This window comes from Mauremys mutica, chromosome 2 (assembly GCF_020497125.1).
Source record: "Mauremys mutica isolate MM-2020 ecotype Southern chromosome 2, ASM2049712v1, whole genome shotgun sequence".
In the NCBI taxonomy this organism is placed as follows: Eukaryota; Metazoa; Chordata; order Testudines; family Geoemydidae; genus Mauremys; species Mauremys mutica.
In genome coordinates, this window is record NC_059073.1 from 64811576 (window position 1) to 64833113 (window position 21538).

At 38.3% G+C, this 21538-nt stretch overlaps 1 protein-coding gene across 4 annotated transcripts in view; it reads left to right on the top strand.

Moving 5' to 3' along the window:
* LOC123363984 (cytochrome P450 7B1) overlaps positions 1-21385 on the top strand; it is a 192798-nt gene extending 171413 nt beyond the window's left edge. For 2 of the 4 annotated variants that reach the window (XM_045005660.1, XM_045005662.1), the window contains exons 3-6: positions 4143-4733; positions 5181-5387; positions 11525-11703; positions 14922-21385. In XM_045005660.1, coding sequence (XP_044861595.1) covers positions 4143-4733; positions 5181-5387; positions 11525-11703; positions 14922-15212 — 1268 coding nt within the window. In that variant the 3' untranslated portion in view covers positions 15213-21385. Of the gene's footprint in view, positions 1-4142; positions 4734-5180; positions 5388-11524; positions 11704-12738; positions 12820-14921 lie in introns of those variants that run through there. The other 2 variants (XM_045005661.1, XM_045005663.1) reach the window with 2 other exon arrangements.
* The last annotated feature ends 153 nt before the right edge of the window (positions 21386-21538 follow it).

Sequence of the window (21538 nt, forward strand, 5' to 3'; positions counted from 1 at the left end):
CTAAACTAGAAGGAATTTGAGCATGACTTTACTGTACAGACGTGTCTTCTCAAACGGTTGTGAAAAGGGATTTTTTAGTGTCCACAGACATTGTTGAACAGCTACAAAGGACTTTTAAATTGTCACAGTGGATTCTGTATAAATGGATTTAATATTTAAAGCCACTACTATGGAGAGCTTGTGGTCTGTTATCCAGCACTTTTTAGCAGATTTGGGAATTAGCTCCTACAGCTAGTCAGAGCGAAGCTGTGGTGAGCACCAAAATTTTTGTTTCTTTGTTTATGGTATGGGTTCACTTCTGAGAGGTAGCTCCTGAGGGTAACTGCAGTGGGGGGGCATTTGGGGAACATGCCTATTAAAGTGCTGAATGACTCAAAAATGTAGGAAGGCCTGCATTTGTTAGTGCCTGTTACCACCAGTACATAGACACTGTAGAAGTGAAAACAGAGTCTAATAGGGGAAATAAAATGATTTATTTTATTGTTTTAATTAGCCCATGCAAAAAAAAAATTATAATCCTAATATTATTTACAATACCTTAGTTGAAATCAACAAACTTTGGTGATTGGTTTTAGATCTCAAAATGCTGCTGAGGGATTGTATGTTGATAGAGGAGATATTTTTACATTATTATACCAGGTAATTGACAATATGTTACAGACACAAGGTGGGTGAGGTAATATCTTTTTACAGAAGTTCGTCCAGTTTAAGATATTTCCTCACCCACTTTGTGTACTCGAATATCCTGGGACCAATACGGCCACATCACTGTACACAAATATGAATACACTGTTAAACAGGTATAGCTATGTAGTTCTTCTATGTGCTAGTAGGACAGAAATCACTAAAGGTTCCAGTTGCTAGTAACACTTCAACAGTTTTATAGCCACAAGTAGTGACCTATAGGTTTTGGTCTTTATTTAGAGAGAGATCTAAAATCTTAAATTACTTGGGCATAGGTTCTATTGGAGATACCTTAACAATTTGCACAATTATTTTTTAAAACCAGCAATTTTTGCCTTCTCTATGTATGGGTTAAATATCCCTCATTAGAATTTTGTAAATACTGTAACAGAGTTTTTGTCATATATTTCTATAATTTGTTGACTTTTTGGCAGTCATGTGGCCTGGAAGCTGAATTTGACTTTGCAAACATGCATTATATTTTGGCATTTTTTTATCAGCTGGAAAATAAGACTAATAGAAATGTTCATCTGTGGCACATCCTTAATTATAGAAAATTCTGAGTGAAGTCTTTTCTTTCCAAAAGTTTGTAATTACACTAACATTGAATGAATGTTGTTTTAAGATTATTTATTAAAATGATGTTGTTTGCTTGAAGAATAATTTGCTTAGAACCATGTTGCTTATTTTTTTTAAATTATCAGAATTGATGTGCATTTGCTAAATGTCTGATTAAAGATCACAAAGAAACTTGTATTTTGCATGTGATATAAGCAGATGGTGCACAGATGGTTTAAATTAATATTAATTACAAAATCTTAACTTAAAATTGTTTACCCTGTAAACTCAAAGTTGGAAAGCTAGCTAACTTCTTTTGGGTTAATAGCGTTCCAGTCTACTTATTAAAAATCATACCAAAGGTTTTTTTATTCCCAGCCCTTGATTAGAAAAATAGTAGCCTCAATAAAGGGTCTTGAGGAGAAAAGGTATAAGAACTGGAGTGGGGAGAGTGCTGAAGGTTGGCAACACTCAGCACTCCAACAAAGATCTTGGGTATCCTGGATTTAAAAGGTTAAAGAAGCGCTTGTTCTGAGATCGAAAATGCATTCACGTCCTGCAGTCTAGTAAGGGAGACCTCTTATCTAGTGATTGGAGCAAGGTCAGGAAGCCTCAGTTCTGCTCCTGACACTGCCACTAGTCTGTCGTGATTATTTTTAGACCAAGAAAGGAAGTAACTCTAAGATCCCAATGCCACATTGTTTAATTAGTAAATTACATTATAGTAAAACAAACAAAGAGTAACTTAAAAACACTCAAAAGTGTTTCTTTAACAAAGACCTTGGACGGAATTCTACCTTGATATGTGTTTTGTGAAACTCCATTGATTTCAACAGGAATGTAAGAGTCCAATATGTACTCATAATTACCATACCATGGTATATGTATCCACAGTCAGAACGGGAAGTAACTATGCACTCTCACATACCACTATATGTTACCGAGGGGTAATTGCAGACTTTTAAATAGTGGCTACTTTATGTACACAGAGCCAAATTCTGTCCTCAGTTACACATGTGCAGCTCACATTAAAGTCAAAAGGAGTTTCACCCATTCAGCAGGGCAGAATTAGGCCTCAGATCTTGTAAGGATTATTCCTGTTCTTCTTTTATAGTGTGGATATTCACTGAATATATGTACATTTTAATGAGTACTTTCTTTTTTCTAATGTGTGCACAAGTTAACACTCACAAACCTTTACTGTAAATTTAAACTTAGCATGGGCCCAGCTATAGTAAATTCAGAATTAATTTTATTTTGGGGGCATAATTTTTTTTGATCCCTGACAAATGGCCAGCAATTTGACTTACCAGAATGTCTTTAGTAGTAATTGACTTTCGGGGGAAAGAAGCTACAAAATTAACCCTAAAAACATCTCACACAGAAAAATAAATGGAACATTTTTAAAGGAAGTAAAAATTAATGTGAATTCTCTCTCTAATGTTGCTATCAGGTCAGCACTATTTCTTTTGATTACGAATGTAAGAAAGGGTGATAGAGTATGTTGTTAGTGCATTCTGATGCAATAATATTGGGTTCTCTTTCTTTGGGATTAGCTTAAAATCAAGATAGGATAGCATACTTCCAAAAATACTTTTCCATTGTTTTAAAATGATGGTATATTGCACAGAAAACTATTTTTTAAAATAAACCACCAGGTTATAATTTGTTGATACTATAATAAAGCTGCATCATCCTGTTAAATTTTAAAAAGTCAGGAAAACATGGAAGTAAACAAGACTGAAAAAGTATTTTAGTTGTCATGTTTTCTTTGGGCTATGGGAAACCTCACGGGCCCTGATCCTACAATAGACTTTCATGTAAATGGACCCCTGTGCTCATGGTAACCCCCAGTGATTTCAGTGGGCTCTATATAATCATAGAAATGTAGATCATCTAATCCAGAAGCCATCTAGTTCAGCCCGCTACACTGAGGCAGGACCAAGTATATGCCGGCAGGTGTGCAGAGCTCATTGTAAAATTGAAACCTTGGTTGTTGGGACTAACCTGGTCCACATAATTTATTCTCTTCTGCTTGAAGAAAAGCAGCATGCTGATATGTTAGCATATTTCCCACTTCAACCCCTCTCAAGCTATTGATATATTACCCTTTCATATGGAACCATTTGTTTGTTCCTTTTTTGCCATTAAAAGATATCTAAAGAGGTATAGTTTTCAAAGTGCTTTTGAAAAGCATAATAAAGCTATAGTGTATTTTTCATGAGTTATTCCAATGTAGTAAATGATTCATATGACTCCAAAGTACCATGATTATGTCACCCTCTACTGTTGTCAAAACAATAGCTCGATCTACACTTGACCTCCCTCATTCTAGTCTACTACAAAAATAAAGTCTCTGACTTTTTTAAAAAACTAATTATTGTAATTTCTCTCTCTTTCTCTCTCTCTTTTTACAACTAACTTTTGAAGATTTCTATGTGCTTATCACTTGAAACGCTGCGGGGGGAATGGCTTAAATCAGTGGTTCCCAAACTTGTTCCTCCGCTTGTGCAGGGAAAGCCTTTGGCGGGCCAGGCCGGTTTGTTTACCAGCCACATCCTCAGGTTCATCCAATTGTGGCTCCCAGTGGCCACAATTCACTGCTCGAGGCCAATGGGAGCCGCTGGAAGCGGCGGCCAGTACGTCCCTCAGCCTGCACCGCTTCCTGGAGCTCTCATTGGCCTGGAGCGGTGAACCGCGGCCAGTGGGAGCCACGATCGGCCAAACCTGCGGACGTAGCAGGTACACAAACCGGCCCGGCCCGCCAGGGGCTTTCCCTACACAAGCGGCGGAACAAGTTTGGGAACCACTGGCTTAAATTAACATTGAATATTATTAATAATAGTAGTAGTATCACAAAAGAACTTATCTGTATATGTGGTTCTTTTTCTTCTGTTCAGGTAGATATATTACCTTTATCATGGACCCATTCCAGTATGTTTATGTGATCAGAAATAGCAAGCAACTTGAATTTTATGAATTTGCTGATAAAATGGCATCAAGAACTTTTGGCTATCCCTCTTTGTCAAATTTCCCAAACCTAAACGAAAATCTGCATCGAATTTACCAATACCTGCAAGGCAAGCCTTTGGACATAATTTCTGACCACATGATGAAAAATCTCCAGTATATATTTGAATGGAAATGCTCACAAGCAACAGATTGGAAAACAGAAAAAATGTACAAGTTCTGCAGCTTTCTAATGTTTGAAGCCAGTTTTATAACACTATATGGAAGAGATCCTGCTGCAGATGGCCACAATGTTATTAGTGAAATCAGAGACAAATTTACCAAGTTTGATGCCAACTTTCCCTATTTAGCTGCAAACATACCAATTGAGTTGCTAGGAGTTACCAAGAAGGTTCGGAAGGAGCTTATACATCATTTTTTACTTCAGAACATGGCAAAATGGATGGGAGGGTCAGAAGTGATCCAAGCCAGAAAAGATACATTAGAGAAATATGAGCTGCTCCAAGATTATGACAAAGCAGGTAGGAAACTTATGAATGATTGCTTGTCTAAAATAAAATAATTTACTATAGACCTTTGAAATAAAAAGGCAAAATGGCGACCTTGAAATTTTTTATGTTCTTTCTAATTGGCTAATGATAAAATATTTTACTCTGAAACAACCATCTATGATAATTGATTTTTTTTTTGGCTGAGGTGGTAAAACAAGATACTTAATGGTGATAATGAGAGAGATTATAACTGAGCAGCATTTACTTCCCTTCTCTTCTTCCCTCCTCCCCCCCCCCCCTTACATTTCAAACTATTCTCATTAAGCAGAAAATTAGACTTCAGAAGCCTATTGGTCCTCATTAGCATTCACTGATCCTTGGCTGGGTCTGTGTCCTAACATCTTTTAATTAGCACACTGCAAATCTAATCAGTGTAATAAACGCTATTAATCTTCCTTTTCACTTATTTTCTCCCAGCACATCATTTTGCCTTCCTGTGGGCCTCTGTGGGAAACACGATTCCAGCTACATTCTGGGCCATGTATTATCTTCTGCGGCACCCAAAAGCTCTTGCAGTGGTGCGTGACGAAATTGACCATTTGCTGCAGTCAACAGGTCAAAAGAAAGGGCCTGGATATAGCATCCACCTCACCAGAGAACAATTGGACAACCTGGTCTACCTAGGTAATTTATTTTTATCTGTTGTGAAGAAAAGAGGGTATCTTTCTGCAAACTCAGTTTATCACTCATTTCTGTTTACTGAGAAGGTGGAGGACACAGCTGCTTAATTGACATAATAACACCCATTTACATCAATTATAAATTATGTAGTTTATAGCTGTAGATACTCTCATTGCATGTAAACATTAAAGCCTAGGTAATTAACTATGCAAAGTATGCAAAAGGCTAAATCGAAGCTTTGCAATTATTTGAAAAAAGTTTATATGCCTATTAAGTTGTTTGATTCTGAGCATCTGCCGAAGTGCTAATGCATTTCAGATACTTCTGTAGTGTGTTGCCAAGAAAGACCCTTTCCTGAACTGAATAAAAGTAGTTAGGAAAATCAATTTGTGCTCAAAATGTAGTTTACCATTTCCAAAACCAGTTTTATCTTTTTAGATCTCAAAAAAGCTTGTTTTGTTTTAAAGTAACCTCAGATGCGTGACTCCTAATCAAACACAAGCAGACACATCTTTGCAAATGAGAACCAATATTTTTAGTAATAAAAATGAATAAAACCTTGAAATAATATGGAGAGTCTTAAGGGATAGGTAAGAAATTACAGAGTTTTCTAGGTCACTGATTCAAATGTGAACCATGTTAGTAGACATTAAAAGTGGTTTCCATTTAGTGACTGGATTAGCCTTTGTAATTAGTTGATGGTCTCCGTTCATTTCCTAATGCACAAACACCTGTATCACAAAGCTAATGGGGTTGATTTTCAGAGGGACAAATGGCAGTCAGGCACCGAACACTTAGGCCACTGAAAATGTCTACCATATCCTTTGACACAAGGCTCCATTGTCACCAGTTGGTTATAGCATGGACAACCACTGAAGGAGAACATAGAGACTGAAATTCCATTGAAGTTAATAGAACCACTTGTGTGCTTGAAATTGAGCATGTGCTTAACTGCCCTAATGGATCAGGGCTTGAATTGCTTTTCCACCTCTTGAAGAGATCCCTTCAGGTTAGTGCTGAGACACATTAGCAGAGAAAGATGGGAAGAGTTTTCATTCTTTGCTCACACTGTACTTGTTTTGCAAATAATAGAAGCCTCTATTCTCCAGGGCTGTCCTATCTGGCAAGTGTCACAAACCTTACATTCAGTTCTTAAAACTGAGTTGATTATCATAGAACAAATGTAAAACCGAGTTTGTTTTTTCCCCACCTTTTTGGTATAGGCTGATACTGTCATCCAACTGTATATAAACTTAGAAAGTTGGCTTCATTACAGAGTCACTGAAGTCTGTTGGTGAAGATTTACTTTTATAAATTGATAAAGAACATTTTTGATGTAGAGGAGATGGACAATGTTACTCTGAATGAATGTCCATGAACTACATGACTTTCCAAGCATGTAATGTATGTTGTTTGGGAACATGAGTAGAGCTACGGCAAATTTAATAGATGCATGGAAAAAGTTACCAGGGAAAGAATGAAAAAGTTTAAATGAAGTCAAAAGACAACTTATTGTGTGTTTGGAAGAGGAGACTGCATGGTATTGTGAAAAAATAGGAAGACTGGATGAAGGAAAATGAAAAGGATAAGCATGTTGGGCCAGACAGCCTTATCCTGAACTTAAAACATCTATCCGTATTGTATGTTTAGCTTTTTAAAAATTAAACAGTTTCGTAAAGTAACTATTTAATGATTTGCACCCAGTGCCATTAAATATCAAACCAATTTAAGTACCTCACTAAAACTATCTGATGCAAAATGTCTGATGAACAGTTCAAAAACATTAAATATATCATCCAAACTGATGTTCTTTGAAACCTTACAGTACCTTAGTACCAGTCAATTTATATGTTTGGGTGGAAGTGAGGGCAGCAGATTCTGCCTCGGACATTTTCGTAACAAGTTTGATAAATTTTCTGATCAGATGAAGCTGAATGTTGTATAAACAGAAGCCAGCTTTCAGTTCTTCTTTCACTTTAATCATAAAGGAACAGATACAGTCCCACAAAACAATAAAAAAAGAGAAAAATCGACATACCGCAAGGTGCATTAAATAAATGTTTTAATGAAAAGTGACTCTAAGCTAATAATACCTTTGGAAGAATGTGGGGCAGATCCAGCACTGCTAGCACACCCAAAATTCCCAGCTGCTACACTGACAGTTTTGAGTACATACAGAAAGCAGGATCAAGCCCCATCTGTACATTTAAAGCATTCTAACCATAGCATCTGAGAACAAGTTTTTCCCTCTTCATCTCACCCTTTAACCCAGTGCATACAGAACTGGGAATTCATCCCTCTGTTCCGACATGAGTAAGATAGACCAGGTGGGATTCTTGTATGTGTATCACCTTGTCATCTTGAGCTTGTTATTTTTTTCCTATTCTAAATGTTCTGATTCCTGCACCCCTGTTTTGTCTTACTATAGCTATAAGGACCTTTTGATTCCTTATAGTTTGGAGAAGAAGAATAGTCAAGATCTGTCAAAAGAAACATCATCTTTGTTATGGTCAAATTTTCTGGTCTAGGGAACAGTATGGCTTGACTGACTTCTGAATCCATCATTTAGATGTCTATAAAAACTAAATCCTGTAACCAAATCACAGGCCTGATTTCCCCCCCAGCTATTTCTGGAACAGCACAGTTTCCTTTTTGTCCTGACTTCTCCAGGAACCAGAATGTGCTTATTTGCATGTGCAGAGTAACATACATTATTAGTCATTATGACTCACAATGGAGCTCTAATATATAGTAAACAATAATGGTATTTAGCACACATTTTGTTCCAGCCATGTTTTCTTTATTTAGTTTATTTTATAATTTTTACATGAATTCATAAAGTATTCTTGGCCCATGACGTTGCTGAATTCCAGATATTTGTTTCTAAAGGACAACTGCTTGAAAAATAATTATATGTATATGAAAAGGTAGAAAAATTTTAAGTAGCTGCAATGCAAGTATTAAGCATGAAAAAATGTTGCTGGCATTTGAAAAAATAAATATATTCCCTAGTATGTGCTGGTTAGTACTGCTCGGTTCTTAGTAAGCCACAGATACACTTGTTTCAGACATTATCATTTATGTTGGCACACTATAATGCATGATGTAAATTATCACCAAAAATATTTGCATACTCTATAGCTATTTTTCTATAATATACTCTAATAATTATAGTGCCCTATTACCTGCTAAATGTTAGTATAAAATTAACAATCCATTATGCACAATAAGTTGTATAAAACATTTACAGATAGAGATCATGTTTAATTAAAGTTAACTTGCATATGAAAGCCAAATGCACTAATGATTCGCAATGACCTTTTATTACCTGCAGTCCCTTGTTTTGGCTGGATGATTGACAGCTTGCTGTTTGGCTACCATGTTGTATTTCAGCTGACAAGACTTTTCATTTTAACTCAATTTGCCTGCCTATCACAAGCTGGTGGCAGGCCAGGCTCAAGTCACCCAGCTTTGCCTCAGCAGCTTGCTCTATTTCTCATTAGTACGCATTTATTCAGTGGAAATTGGAAGACAAATGCTTGAAGGCATGTGAACTAAGTATAGCAAATTAGGTTTAAAGACTGAATATTTATAAGTGTATTGAAACAGTTCTTTAAAAAAATCTAGAATGAATTGAGAGCTGAGTGCTAGCTTTGGTATAAGAGAAATGAAGACAGAAGTGGGAGGGTTCTAAGAATAACAATACTATGAGATGTCTCTCTCTTTATAGAAAATATGTAAAATCGCTCTGACAACACCTTATCAACTAACAGCCTGGCGCTTCCCCTTTATGTAGCACTTGTACAATGAAGTTTAGCATCTCGTGTGTGTAAGAAGGGAAAAAAACGAGGGTCATGTTCATTTGCTGCTTGGTTATCCCTTGGTATGCTTTAAATTGCCTTGTTTGTTCGGCACTAGCACAGAAACAGATGTTGCTCTACCGTGCTGGATAATTTACTGTACCTCATAGTGCAGAATGGAAGGCCTCCCAAGCTACCCAGCTGGTCTATCAGTAGCACTGGCTGGTGTCTGCTGAACTATGACAACTGCAAGTAAAGGCTGCAATTTTATTGTGCAGTTGTCATTCTTCTCAATGTATAGCTCCGGCATTCATACAGGGTTGTGAAAGCCTGAGTGTCTATTTTTTAATGTTAGACTGCAAACCCATCTAAGCTCCATTCTCCTTTGTTGATCATAATGTGACTCATTACTTTTGTCATCTAATGATTATCGGCATGATCGCTCAGAGCTAGAGCCAAGCTCGCCTTCCACACATAACTGGTACTGGAAGGTAAAACAGATTTGTCATTTACGATCTGACCGCTAAGCCACACTTTGTGCTCCATTATTGTGATTAACTTCTGCATAAGATATGCTTGCCCAATTGTCATTTGTGATACTGCAATGGGCACAGACTGCCATGCTTCCTGGGAGAATGTCAGCCAATAGGATGTGACCGTGTAGCTCATGATGTTAAATGTAAACCTGCTATTTCACAGCAGCAGGTCCATAATTATTTTGCTTTTCTTTTTTTCCTCCTTATTTGATTTCTTGGGTGAACAGTGTTGCTGCATATGTCAGCTACCATTTTCATATTGTAGACTAAAGTGGTGTTATCAGCTTCATTTTTCCAAGGATGGAGACAGCACAAGAGTGGAGGCTGGACCTTTTCTTTGTACCGTGTAAAGTTTTGTTGCCAGAGCGCTGCCAGTTGAAATCTATCGTGTCAGGTGCCTTGTGGCTATCCGCAGTAGAGGCCATATTCTGGAACCAGAGTTCTTTTCTGGCTTCGTCACCAACAAGCCGATTTGACTCTGCCTGATTATAGTAACGAAGGCAGTCCAAAAGAATATGCACAGACTCACTGTGCGTCACATTGAATCACAGCGCTGGCCACACAAAGCTGACCGCAGCCTCATTTCTTTAGACAAATGCACGCTTAAGGAAAAACCTCCTGCGAGAAAGCATCCAAGGCCGCTTTATTTGCTATGCATGCTACACCAGATTTAATTTTTAGTGAAAGAACGTTTGTTATTATCTTTTTCAGATGTATCTTTGCTGTGTAGCTACTGTCTCTAATAAACTAACCTTTGGGTGCAGGGATTATGGTGCCATGCTAAAAACTTAGAGGAGGTTTATTTTATAATACAGAGCATTAATAAAGTCATAAATGTATTATCGTGAAACTGAAACTCTATTTTAGGCTATTTTTCACACTGATGATTAGAAGGAATCAAGTCGCATATTACAGCACCCATATATGCTGGTGGAAAAATAGTCAGTTTTGATTACAAAGTGAGAGATGCAGCACTAGACAGGAGCTACATGCTGATATGCATGCTATCAGAATGATTTATGCAAATTATGCATATTATTCCCAAAGGAATTCCTCCTCAAACTGCCAGGATAAATTGCCGGAAATTAGCCATAAAATCTGTCGTGCTAGGAGCAAAAGGTGAAGGCCACTGGGAAAGCAAGGACATTCAGCTTCTGGAGCCTTCCAGCATATGATGATGTTAGAAATCTTGTTTGCCATAATACTGAGAAGAATGTTTTTTCTCATGATTCAATAAAAGTATTTTCTCTTTTAAAATTGCCAAGCAAATTGTTTACATTCACTCTGAAAATAATTGAAATCAGAGTTTGGCAGCGTATCTTGTTGGATATTAAAAAATGCCTCAAAATACCTCAAAATTATTAACAAGTTAAATGATTTTTCTCACAGTCCTTCTATTACAATCGACAGCTTTTGAAAGGCAGGCTAAATAGTCCTTTCAGTGCTTTGACTGGTATTTGCTCCAAAATATATGTAAATGCATAAAGCATTCATCTCTTTCGATTGTGTTGTTTTCAGCATGATGCCTGAATAATGGCTTTCCACCCAATATTCACTACTGCCTAAAGCCTACAAGATGCCTCAGAACCATCAGTGAGAATTACATCTAAAGGTTCAGAATTGCAGCTTTTCCCCCCAACCCCTCCGGGATAGTTTATTACCTCCTCGTAGCATCTAGCATGATTGGGGTTTTTTTTTAGCCTGCCCTACTGAACTTTTAGCGATCCAGCAGCTTTAGCCATGTATAACTTCCAATCATCTTCCATATTTTAATGCTTTTCCTTCCCTCTTTGTTTAAATTCAGAGAGTGCTTTAAACGAGAGTTTACGAATGTGCTCGTCTTCCATGAACATTCGGATCAGCCAAGAGGATTATATTCTCAAGCTGGGAGGAAATCAGGAAGTCAGTTTGAGGAAAGGAGACTGGATAGCTCTTTACCCTCAAATTTTGCACATGGACCCTGAGGTCTATGAAGATCCTGAGGTAAAACATTCAGCTGGTGCTACTCATCATACTTCAGGCACATTGCAGCAGCCGTGCTTTTTGTGATAGGTTTTTACTGCTGTTCCTTCTTGTGGAACAAATCTTCCTACTTTCAGATGTATTTTCTAGGACCCTGTAGGTCAAAGGATTCATGGCCTGAAGAGAGAAATATGGTGATGAGACTGACTGCTACTGCTTTCAAAGGAATTGACAATTGCACATTGACTACCATAAACTTTAGGCTAAATGTGGGTTTTGTTTGGCAGTGGATCATTTGATACCCAAGAAGGGCTGAATAATAGAAGGTGCTTTAAATAGCAAATAATGTGGACCATTTAACTAAGTGCCCCCAAAGCATCATTGACTCTCCAAAGCCCTATAATAGCAGTGTCTTACTTAAGCCATATGCTTTTTCACCTCTCTTCATAGGGATTCACCCCTTTTTGGTCAATTAGTATGATGTTGTGAACTTGAGATTGTAACGCTGTTGCTCTGCGGTGAAGCTCTGAGGGTAATTGTGTCATCTCCTTATATTTTTTTCTGAAGCTAGAGTTAATGAATATCAAAGACTGGAAATTAATCCACCCTGGCTCAGCCTTAATATGACTTCAGAAGTTCACCACCTGCATGCAAATTGAATAGTTGTACTCTTGCATAGATTTTACTGAAGGATTGTTGTTGCTAGTCTGGTGTGCTGTATAGGAAGTGAGATTTAGACCAGTCAATGCCAACTGCATCTTACAGAGGTGGCAGTTTATAACTAAACCATTTCTCCTCACCTGCCCCCTCATTTTCTAAGCAAGTGGTTGTTTATCGATCATTCTCGTTTAAACACTTGTTAAGACAGTTGCAGATATATTCCAAATCATAGTTCAGCTTCAGAAGGGAAATTAGATTTGTTTACACATTTTTAGAAGATGATTGCTTGGATAAAACACACAGCCAGTTTAAGAATAAAAACATATTTATCAGGTTGCAGGAAAAGAGCCAGATTCGGATGTCCTTATTCACATTGAATAGTATTGTACTCTACAGGTAGTCCTACTGAAGTCAATGGGACTAGTTTTGAAGTGTAAGGTGCGACTCAACATAATTGAGGATGTTTGAAGGCTGGCCAGAAGAAGAAATTACAAATGGAAGCACTGCTACAGATATGAACACAATATCTAATTTCTTAGTAAAAAACAATTATCTGTCCATATACAAAAAAGGAAAACTCTATGTATAAAATTAGTAGCTGAGCATTTCTTGAAGTCTCCCTTAGTAAGTAATTGTCAGAATGTGATACCATGTTTCCATAGATGGAGGATATTTTCTCAATATACATTTTCTGCTCAGCTTTCACAGTATCATTTTAGTTTATATACTTTATCATTTTGATGGCGAATGAGTTATCAGTACATTGCCGAGTACATTGATTTCAACACAGAGACCCACTCAGAAAGGGGGAAAATAACTTGTAGTGCACACATCTATTGAATATGAGATGCAGACTGAATTTTATTAAAGAGCAGTCTTGGGTTTGTCATATATTTGGGGAATATAATGGGTGGGAAAAGTTTTCTGGGAAAACAGGTAGCTCAGTGGATTAGTACAGTATTAACAATTCACTTCTGCAGACTTTTATATTAAATTCAGGCCACTGATGAAATTAACATCTTATGTTTAGGTATCATATTAAATAAGTGTAACTGTGTGTTGGTGACCTCTTTCCCCACTCCTCAAAGCCTAAGTAAATGCTAGTCAGATCTTCTCGTGGACCAGCCCTATACACCTCCACTGCTTGCTTCTCAAGATAGTCTACAGACAGCCAGGAGGCCCTGCTGATCACAGTTTAAGAACCTCTAATCTGATAGATAGAACAGGGTTCTGGTAATCAGAAGTCTAGGCCTCTCTACCACTGTTTCATACTGATGTTCAAGATCATTATGGAAACTGAGTCTTTTTATTTTTCCATAGGACACATATAGAACAGGCAATCAGAAAATGTACAGTATTATGATGTTTGTATTTTTATTAAAATTAATATATTGCAGTGTCTTTGGTCTTTCTGGCAAAGAGCTAATCAATCCACTTTTTCCTCCATGGTATGGGTTGACCAGGAACCTGCCTGGTAAACTTTCTATGACTCTTTTACTATCAGCTGAGATGGTTTCTGTCTGAATTGCTTGTTCAAGTCTAACTTTCAAAAGCTTGCACTATAGCAGATGTATGCTAACTGGCCAAGTGCTAATGAGTGAACATAAGCAGAAAATGTTTTGTTATTTTCATTCAAAGCATACATGACTATTTTTATGTGGTTTAATTCACCATGGACTGAGCTAGGATTGCCATATCTCCTTCATTCACTAACTCAAGTTAGCCATTAATTATGACCCTGATATTAAAGGTCTTCAGAAAGGTGTTAAATTTATGGGACCTAAGATACTAGCTAAACTTATTGGAGTAAATTCTAGAGTACTTACTCTAGAAAAACGCTTCCTGCTATGGTCACTTATTAACATGTGGCTTGCTTTGCACACATCTTCCATAGCAAGCCATTGAAAGTCAGGTGTGAACAAGTGAGACAGATGGAAACTATTTTCTACTGACAAGAAAACTTATAGTAAGTTATCAGGGCTAGTTCCTGCACAATCCACACCGTGAGAGGGAAGGTGGGGGTTGCAGTAGATCAATTTTCTCCTTGCCAGAAAGAGCAACATCATTGTACCAATGGGATTTTGCCAGATTTTGCAGATTATTATTAATAGTAATGTATGTAGCCTCCTGGGTGAATAGGATGCTTCACAAACAAAAACTGGCCTCTTCCTGAGGATCATTGTCCCTGCCTCAAAATGCCCATAATTAGAACAGAAGAAGGCTTTTCCTGCACTGGCATGGACATAAAGAGTCCCCTCTCTCTTCCGGTCACCTAGTGGGAATGGGTCCCCACACTGACCTGCTATTAAGCTGCCATAGCAACTAACACTCGCTCTAGCCCTTAAAGGGGCAGCACACCTTTTCCAACAACCCAGACAACAGCCTCTGCCACTTAATGTGCAGTGAGGTAATTTGAGGGTACATAAAACTCAATTTAAGTGAACAGACTAAAAAGAGGAAGCTGTCTGTTCCTTGGCTTAGCTCTTAATTTACTTCAGGGTTTTAGAAGCACCCTCTTGCAAATGAAACCGCTCTTGTAACTGCTCCGTTAATTTTCACTGTCTCTCTTTTATTTTCAGGTGTATAAGTTTGATCGTTATGTAGAGAATGGCAAGAAGAAAACCACCTTCTACAAGGGGGGAAGAAAGCTGAAATACTTTCTGATGCCTTTTGGCTCTGGAATCAGCATGTGTCCTGGCAGGTTCTTTGCAATGAATGAAATGAAGCTGTTTCTGATTTTATTCTTGGCTCACTTTGACATAGAACTAGTGGAAAAGAAGCCCGTAGGGCTCGACAACAGTCGTATGGGCCTTGGTATCCTCTTGCCAGACTCTGATATTGCCTTTCGTTACAAGATAAGGTCTTTTTAGAAAAGTAAACTGCCTATTGCAGACTTCCCACTAATCTCACTTTTTTGCTGTTTCCTGGCTGTGTATTTTCTTTTTAGACATGTTTGCTTTTTCCTGTTCTGCTTTCATCTCTCTCCTACTTCTGTATGTTTAAGTGAAGAGAGAATAATGCTAAATGTCTTAGGGCTGGAGGATCACCTCCACAGACACGAGAGCAGGAGTGGCTGGAAATTGATAAGGGGGCATGGAAGAAAGCAGCAACTCTGAGACATTCACCCTGCACAGTACCCTGAGCCAATAGAAGTCATTAGCTGCCATTCCACACTACACCCTCTCTGCTGAGGGGGAAGTATCGCAATCGGGGTAGCCAGTGGCCGCATGCCCTTGTAACCCGCATGAACCCAGTGTGGGCCTCTGTCCCCCTCTAGTGGCTGGACCACATGAGAGATTTTTGTCCCCTCCGCTGCCCTGGTGCTAATATATCTGGTCCTTTAACTCAGCTCATGGAGGCTCAGCCTTTTAGATGTAACGGTCTTGGGTTCAATCCACAGACAGTTGACCCATCTGGAGGTGCCATTACACCTGCTCAAGGAAACATGCTGCCCAAGGATAAAGGGGACCTGGAGAGCAGTGTGGCAGAGAAAGGGGACTTTTTTTATTCCCGCCATCTCCAAGCCCCTTTCCCCTCAGCACAGCATTCACTAGAAACTGCACAAAATCTGTCTTGCTGGTTTCCTGGGCCCACGTTCCTCTCTGATGGATTTTACTCTGGGAGGGTCCAGTGTGACCTTTGATGACCCCCAAAATTTATGATGCACAGTGAGTGTTCCATTGGCCCCCTCTTCCATCCAGGCATCCTTGCACTAAAGAAAAGCCTTGGAAAAAATACTAGTGTTTTTGTTTAGAAAACCACCCTCAATGAAGTGCTGGATGGGGCTCCTGGGAGCCCTTGCTTAAATTATACCACCAAATGGAAAGAGAGTGAATTGCTATCAATGGAGCTAACTTTTACATTCCCATGGAGAGTATCTCCTCAGATCCCTCTCATCCCTCCCCACCCACCCCCTGCAAAAAACATAAAGTAACCTCCACCCCATTTCAAATCTCACAGCATGAACACTGTTCTACACTATCAATATATTCTGTATATTTTTCAGGAACAAAAATATAAACAATTCCATCAAATGCATTTACTGGTAAATTGTTCATCTAGTGGTGCCGCCCCTGTCTTGCTTATGGCTGTTTTCATGTAAATAGAAAAACAAATGAATGGGTCCTTCTGCCATCCCCTCTCTGAGAAATCCAACCTCCGGTACATGGGGTTTATCACAGGCTAAGGGGGTTATGACTTGTAGGAGTGTCTTATCATCATCCTGGCAGCATTTCACTGGCTTAGGAGTACTTTTTGAAATTCAACAGTTTGTTACTTATGCAACATGAATCAGTAATCTGAATCTACTACTGTTATAGGGCCTGATTCAAACCCTATTAAAGTCAGTGGGAAGCTTTTGTTGACTTTAATAGGGTTTGAATCAGGCCCATACTGTCTACTGATTTATCTGAGCCACAACACTACATTATTTCATATTTAATGTGAGCCTGTTTAAAATGACACCATCATCTTAAAAATGAGACTTCGGCCTACTAGCATTACTAGTAACGGTTTGGAGTATTACACTTGAAAGAGATTAGAGAAGAAAACAGAATTGTTTGGCTTGTTTACTTTGTGCATTTGACATCACTTTGTATTTGCCAGTTTCTCCTGTTGTCTTTCACACACACACAAAAAAGAAGAAACTTTTCCAACTCTAGAAAAATATGATTGCAAAACCACAAAAATTGGCCGGGGGATTCAAGGACAAAAGTTGCACACTAAAACTACTTTTACTTGTTTTTAAAAAGATGACTAATTTTCAAGTTGATGGTGACATTTAATCTGTGTTTAGAAGTAGAATACTATACCTACAAATTGTGAAGTAGTCTGTATCACTGGCTCTTGTTTGAGTTAACTTCCCACAATTCTTTAACTCCACATTCCTGATGGTTCTAAAGACAGTTAAAGTGCTAGGAATATGATTGAAACTCTGTGTGATTAAGACAATTTTTTAGAAATCTCAAAGCGGGATTTATTTACAGAGAGGTGGCTTCTAATGAATGCCATTTTTCCCTAGTCTTTTACATATTTCAAAGCTGTGGCCTAAATAATGTTGTGCTACTTAAAAGGCTATTGCTATTGTACAAGAAGCTAACAACTTCAGCCTCACGCATATCCTACAGATTCTGGGAATTGTCCCCACATCAATTACACACAATTTCTTACTGATGCTACATTCCTCCTTAATATACCTCCTTTGCGGCCAAATCCTGAGCCTGCTCTTTGCCCTTCGCCTTTATGTGGTAACCCCATACAGCCATATAAATGAGCTGTGGACTGATCTTAGCGAGAGCTGAGCTAGTTGTAAGTGGGACCCAAGGGTTCTGCTTCATAAATAAGCTCCTCAGTACTCATGCAGATTGTCGGCCCCTCATTCCCTTTTTTTTCTTTTCCCAGCTGGAGACAGGGCCAGAAAGCCAGAAGTCACTTCATAGGAGCAGTACCTGCCCTGAAGATGTGCTCCAGCATACAATTATCATTTATAGAAGTTAGACTGAAAGAGGTTGGAGAGCCATGGCAGCACATCAATGCTAGTTTGGGGAACCAGCCTCTGCTCGGTCCCACACCAGATTTGCATTGGTCTCTGTAGTTGCAAAGCTAATTTATGCAGGGCTGTTTTAGCTACATGGATGTGAGCAGAGACAAAATTTGTCCCATAAACATTTATAGACACATGCCTGAGTTGTAATTAGTGACTCATGTGGAGTCAAAGAACACAAAGGGAATTGTGGAAAGTTATCTCAGTGTTCTTTGAACAAGTAATTTAGAACTAAATTCCCAAGCATTCATTCATTTTTAGTGCCTCCTTTTTTAAGTGCCCTAAATTGACAGCACCCAAGGCTTAGTGTTCAGAGGTGCTGAGCACCCACAACTTCACTTGACCTCCATGGAAGCTGTAGACGCTCTGAAAAATCTGAAAAGTTGGCCAAAGGTGTCTCCAATTGAGCACCAAAGCCAGTGGACATTTTTTTTTAAAGTAAGCCTTAATTTCCCTCTGCCTCAGTCTTCCTCATCTTCAAAATGGGGAAAATCTTTCCCCTCTTTTAAAGCACTTAAAAACCTATGAATGAAAAGCATTATGTAAATACTAAGGATTAGTATTATTTGTTGTTTATGCCTGAGGCCATTTAATTATTCATGTAAACTATATACCCAAAATCAGGATCACTAGAAAGATTTTCAAAGATTGGCACATATAAGCTCCCAGGCCTCTGGGAAGAAAATTGTTTTTGAGAGATATATTGAATGACCATTTTCTCTTCATATATAATTATCAATACTACCTATGGTATTGGAGTATACTTACTTTAAATAGGCTTTTCAGTTGATTAAATGCCTTAACTTTGCTTCAACATTTAATCAACTGCAAAAGCTGTTTATTGCTTGTATACTTCAGCTCAATAGAATAAAATTTATTTTTATATACAGCCTTTCATATTCAGGTTAGTTACTAGTGTAGTGACTCTGTAGGCAAACATCGCCGCTATTATATATTCAGCCATCGCTCACGATCCTCTTGGATGTTAGAACCTGTGTTATTGAGAGAGAGAAAATGTTGACATCATTACAATGTTGACTATAGACATTATTGCTTAAATGTAAGCTGTAACATGTCTCATGCCACAATTATGATCAATCTTTCATTGGCATTCCATTTTGAAACAAATGTGAAGCAACTGTGAAAATACAAGTAGGTATTTGTTTTAACCATCAGACCTTCTTTGACTCATACTGTGCTTTTAGGATTTTGAATTAGAGTATAACTTGATGTAGCATAATTTAGTAGGACATACTGGGACAGTGCCAAAAGTGACTGAAAAACATTACTAGTTTCAGATTAATCACTGATCAGTCAGTATAAATATCTATTCAGAAATAAAACAAGTATGTGCAAACAAGCAAATAAAAATCTATATCTTAAAGCATCAGGTCACAAGTAAGAAGTTGAGGCACAGTCCTGCAAGGTGCTGAGCACCCTCTACATATTTACTCACTTTAATAGGAGTATAGGGTGCTCTGCATCTCACATTGATTTGAGGTAAAATTGGCCTTAGCTTTTGTTAAATAACCAAACCTAAACCAGGCAGTGAGAGTCCCTGCTGAACAGACTCAGATCTGCCCAGGCTGTATCGAGAATCTGGATGATGTCTTGGCCAGATGCCTAACGCTGGCTGTCCAGAGCTGGCATCCCTTGGTAAGATCCCATCCTCGGACTTTCTACTCATGCCTAGCAATGGCGCAACCTAGTATTGTGGCCTTCTCATAAGAGTGCCTCACATACTCCAATCCATTGCAAAGAGCAAACCTCATCTTGCATATGTTAGTAGGGTCAAGCCTTGCTAAGAAGTATGTGTGAGAGTTGAGGAGATGGGGCTTTCATCCATTTGCTCCTATGGATTATCTTTTATTAGGAAGACTGACTGGACATAACCCCCAGAAAACTGGATCATATTGACCATGGCCAGTCCAATTAGATTTCTGTGTAACTGACACCCACATGATCAGTCAGAATCTGAGGTCAGTAAGCCTACCCAGAACAGACCATTTGGGTTCAGAGTGGGTGAGTGAAAGTTTAGAACCCACATTCCCCCCCCATGAACCACGTCAGTCCACAGTCTTTGGGCCTGAAGTGGACACACCCAAATGATTAACTCCGACACATTCTAGTTGGCTTTAGCCAGTCATGAAGCCACCCAGGAATGCTAGAGTTCTGTGATTGTTGCATGGCAGAGGGAGCAGCGCAAGGCTGTAATCCCATCTAGGGTGACGAAACAGCAAGTGTGAAAAATCAGGACGGGGTGGGTGGTAATAGGAGCCTATATAAGAAAAAGACCCAAAAATCAGGACTGTCTCTATAAAATCGGGACATCTGGTCACCCTAATCCCATCAAATGTTTCTGGTGTGACCCTAAACCAAAAAAAGACCTTGAGTAGTTTTCAGTGTCACTAGAGCCCTAAAATGGATATCTGGTCATATATGTAAAGACTATTTCATTGTGTACAATGTGGAATTGCCATTAATCCTTCTTTTAAAAAGTCATGTTTTTTGCTCTCTTTTGTACCCTATTCATTACCTCCCTGAAAGGCCTTGCAATGTCATGACCATCCCTCTCACATACCTCGTAGGGATAGATAGGACTCCTCCTTACTGTATGTCAGGCCAGGAGGTATTCAGGTGCCACTCAAGCCACTGGAATCTCAATTTTGCTCCCCTTTGTGGTAGAAAGGTGCGCTGCCCAATCCTTTTAAAAAGTGAAGCTGCTGATCAGCAACAGCTTCTTGCAGGAACACACTGCCCATGGTTGTGCCAGCTGCCAAAACTCACTGCCCCATGCCCCAGCAGCTCATCTTTTTAAATATAAAATTAAAGTTCAGTTCCAGTGCAGCCACTTGTGGGAGCTGCTGGAAGACTTAGTCTGACTTTTAAAGTTAATATTTTTTTAACAAGTGAACTCCTCATGAACCAATGTGAACACTAAAATATGAGCCTAATTGTTATGTATAGGTAATACTTAACCTTGCAAGCAATTATATAGTCCTGTTTGAAAGGATTAGGGTGCTTCCATGTATGATTATATGAATAGTTATGTGTAATTGTTTGCAAATTAGATTTGGCTACATTGCCATGTCTCTCAAAATGTGCTTTAATGTACTAAAAAACACATAATAAATGTGCTTTAGTTTACTTCTTTAAGCCATATTGTATTACACTACTCTCAGAATTGTCATTTTGTTATTAGTAATCACTGATCTTTGTACTCATTTGTAGGGGTAGAAATTATAGTTTATTTCATTATTGCTGAATATTTGGATGCTGAAAAGATTGTCAATTGTTCTTAATTCCATAAACTGACATGTTGTAAATAGATGAACAAGGTGAGATTCTCCTTTAATAGTTAATGTTCCTCTTAGATTGAATAAGGTACATCTGTGAATTTCTTAGCAAGAAAAGTGAAACTTCATGTACTTTACTAATCTGACCTTTTATGTGAATTTTGTATTTCAAAAGATACAATAAAATTGAATGTATCTATTTGCATATTGAATGACTTTCCTTGTCCATCCGTCCCCTACACCTGAACGTACATTCTTTAGGCAGGATCACAGCTATCGCTTTCATTTAAAAAAACATACTGACTTATGTAAAGTATGGCATTCTGTTACTTGACCATGAGATTTTAAAGAGAAAAAA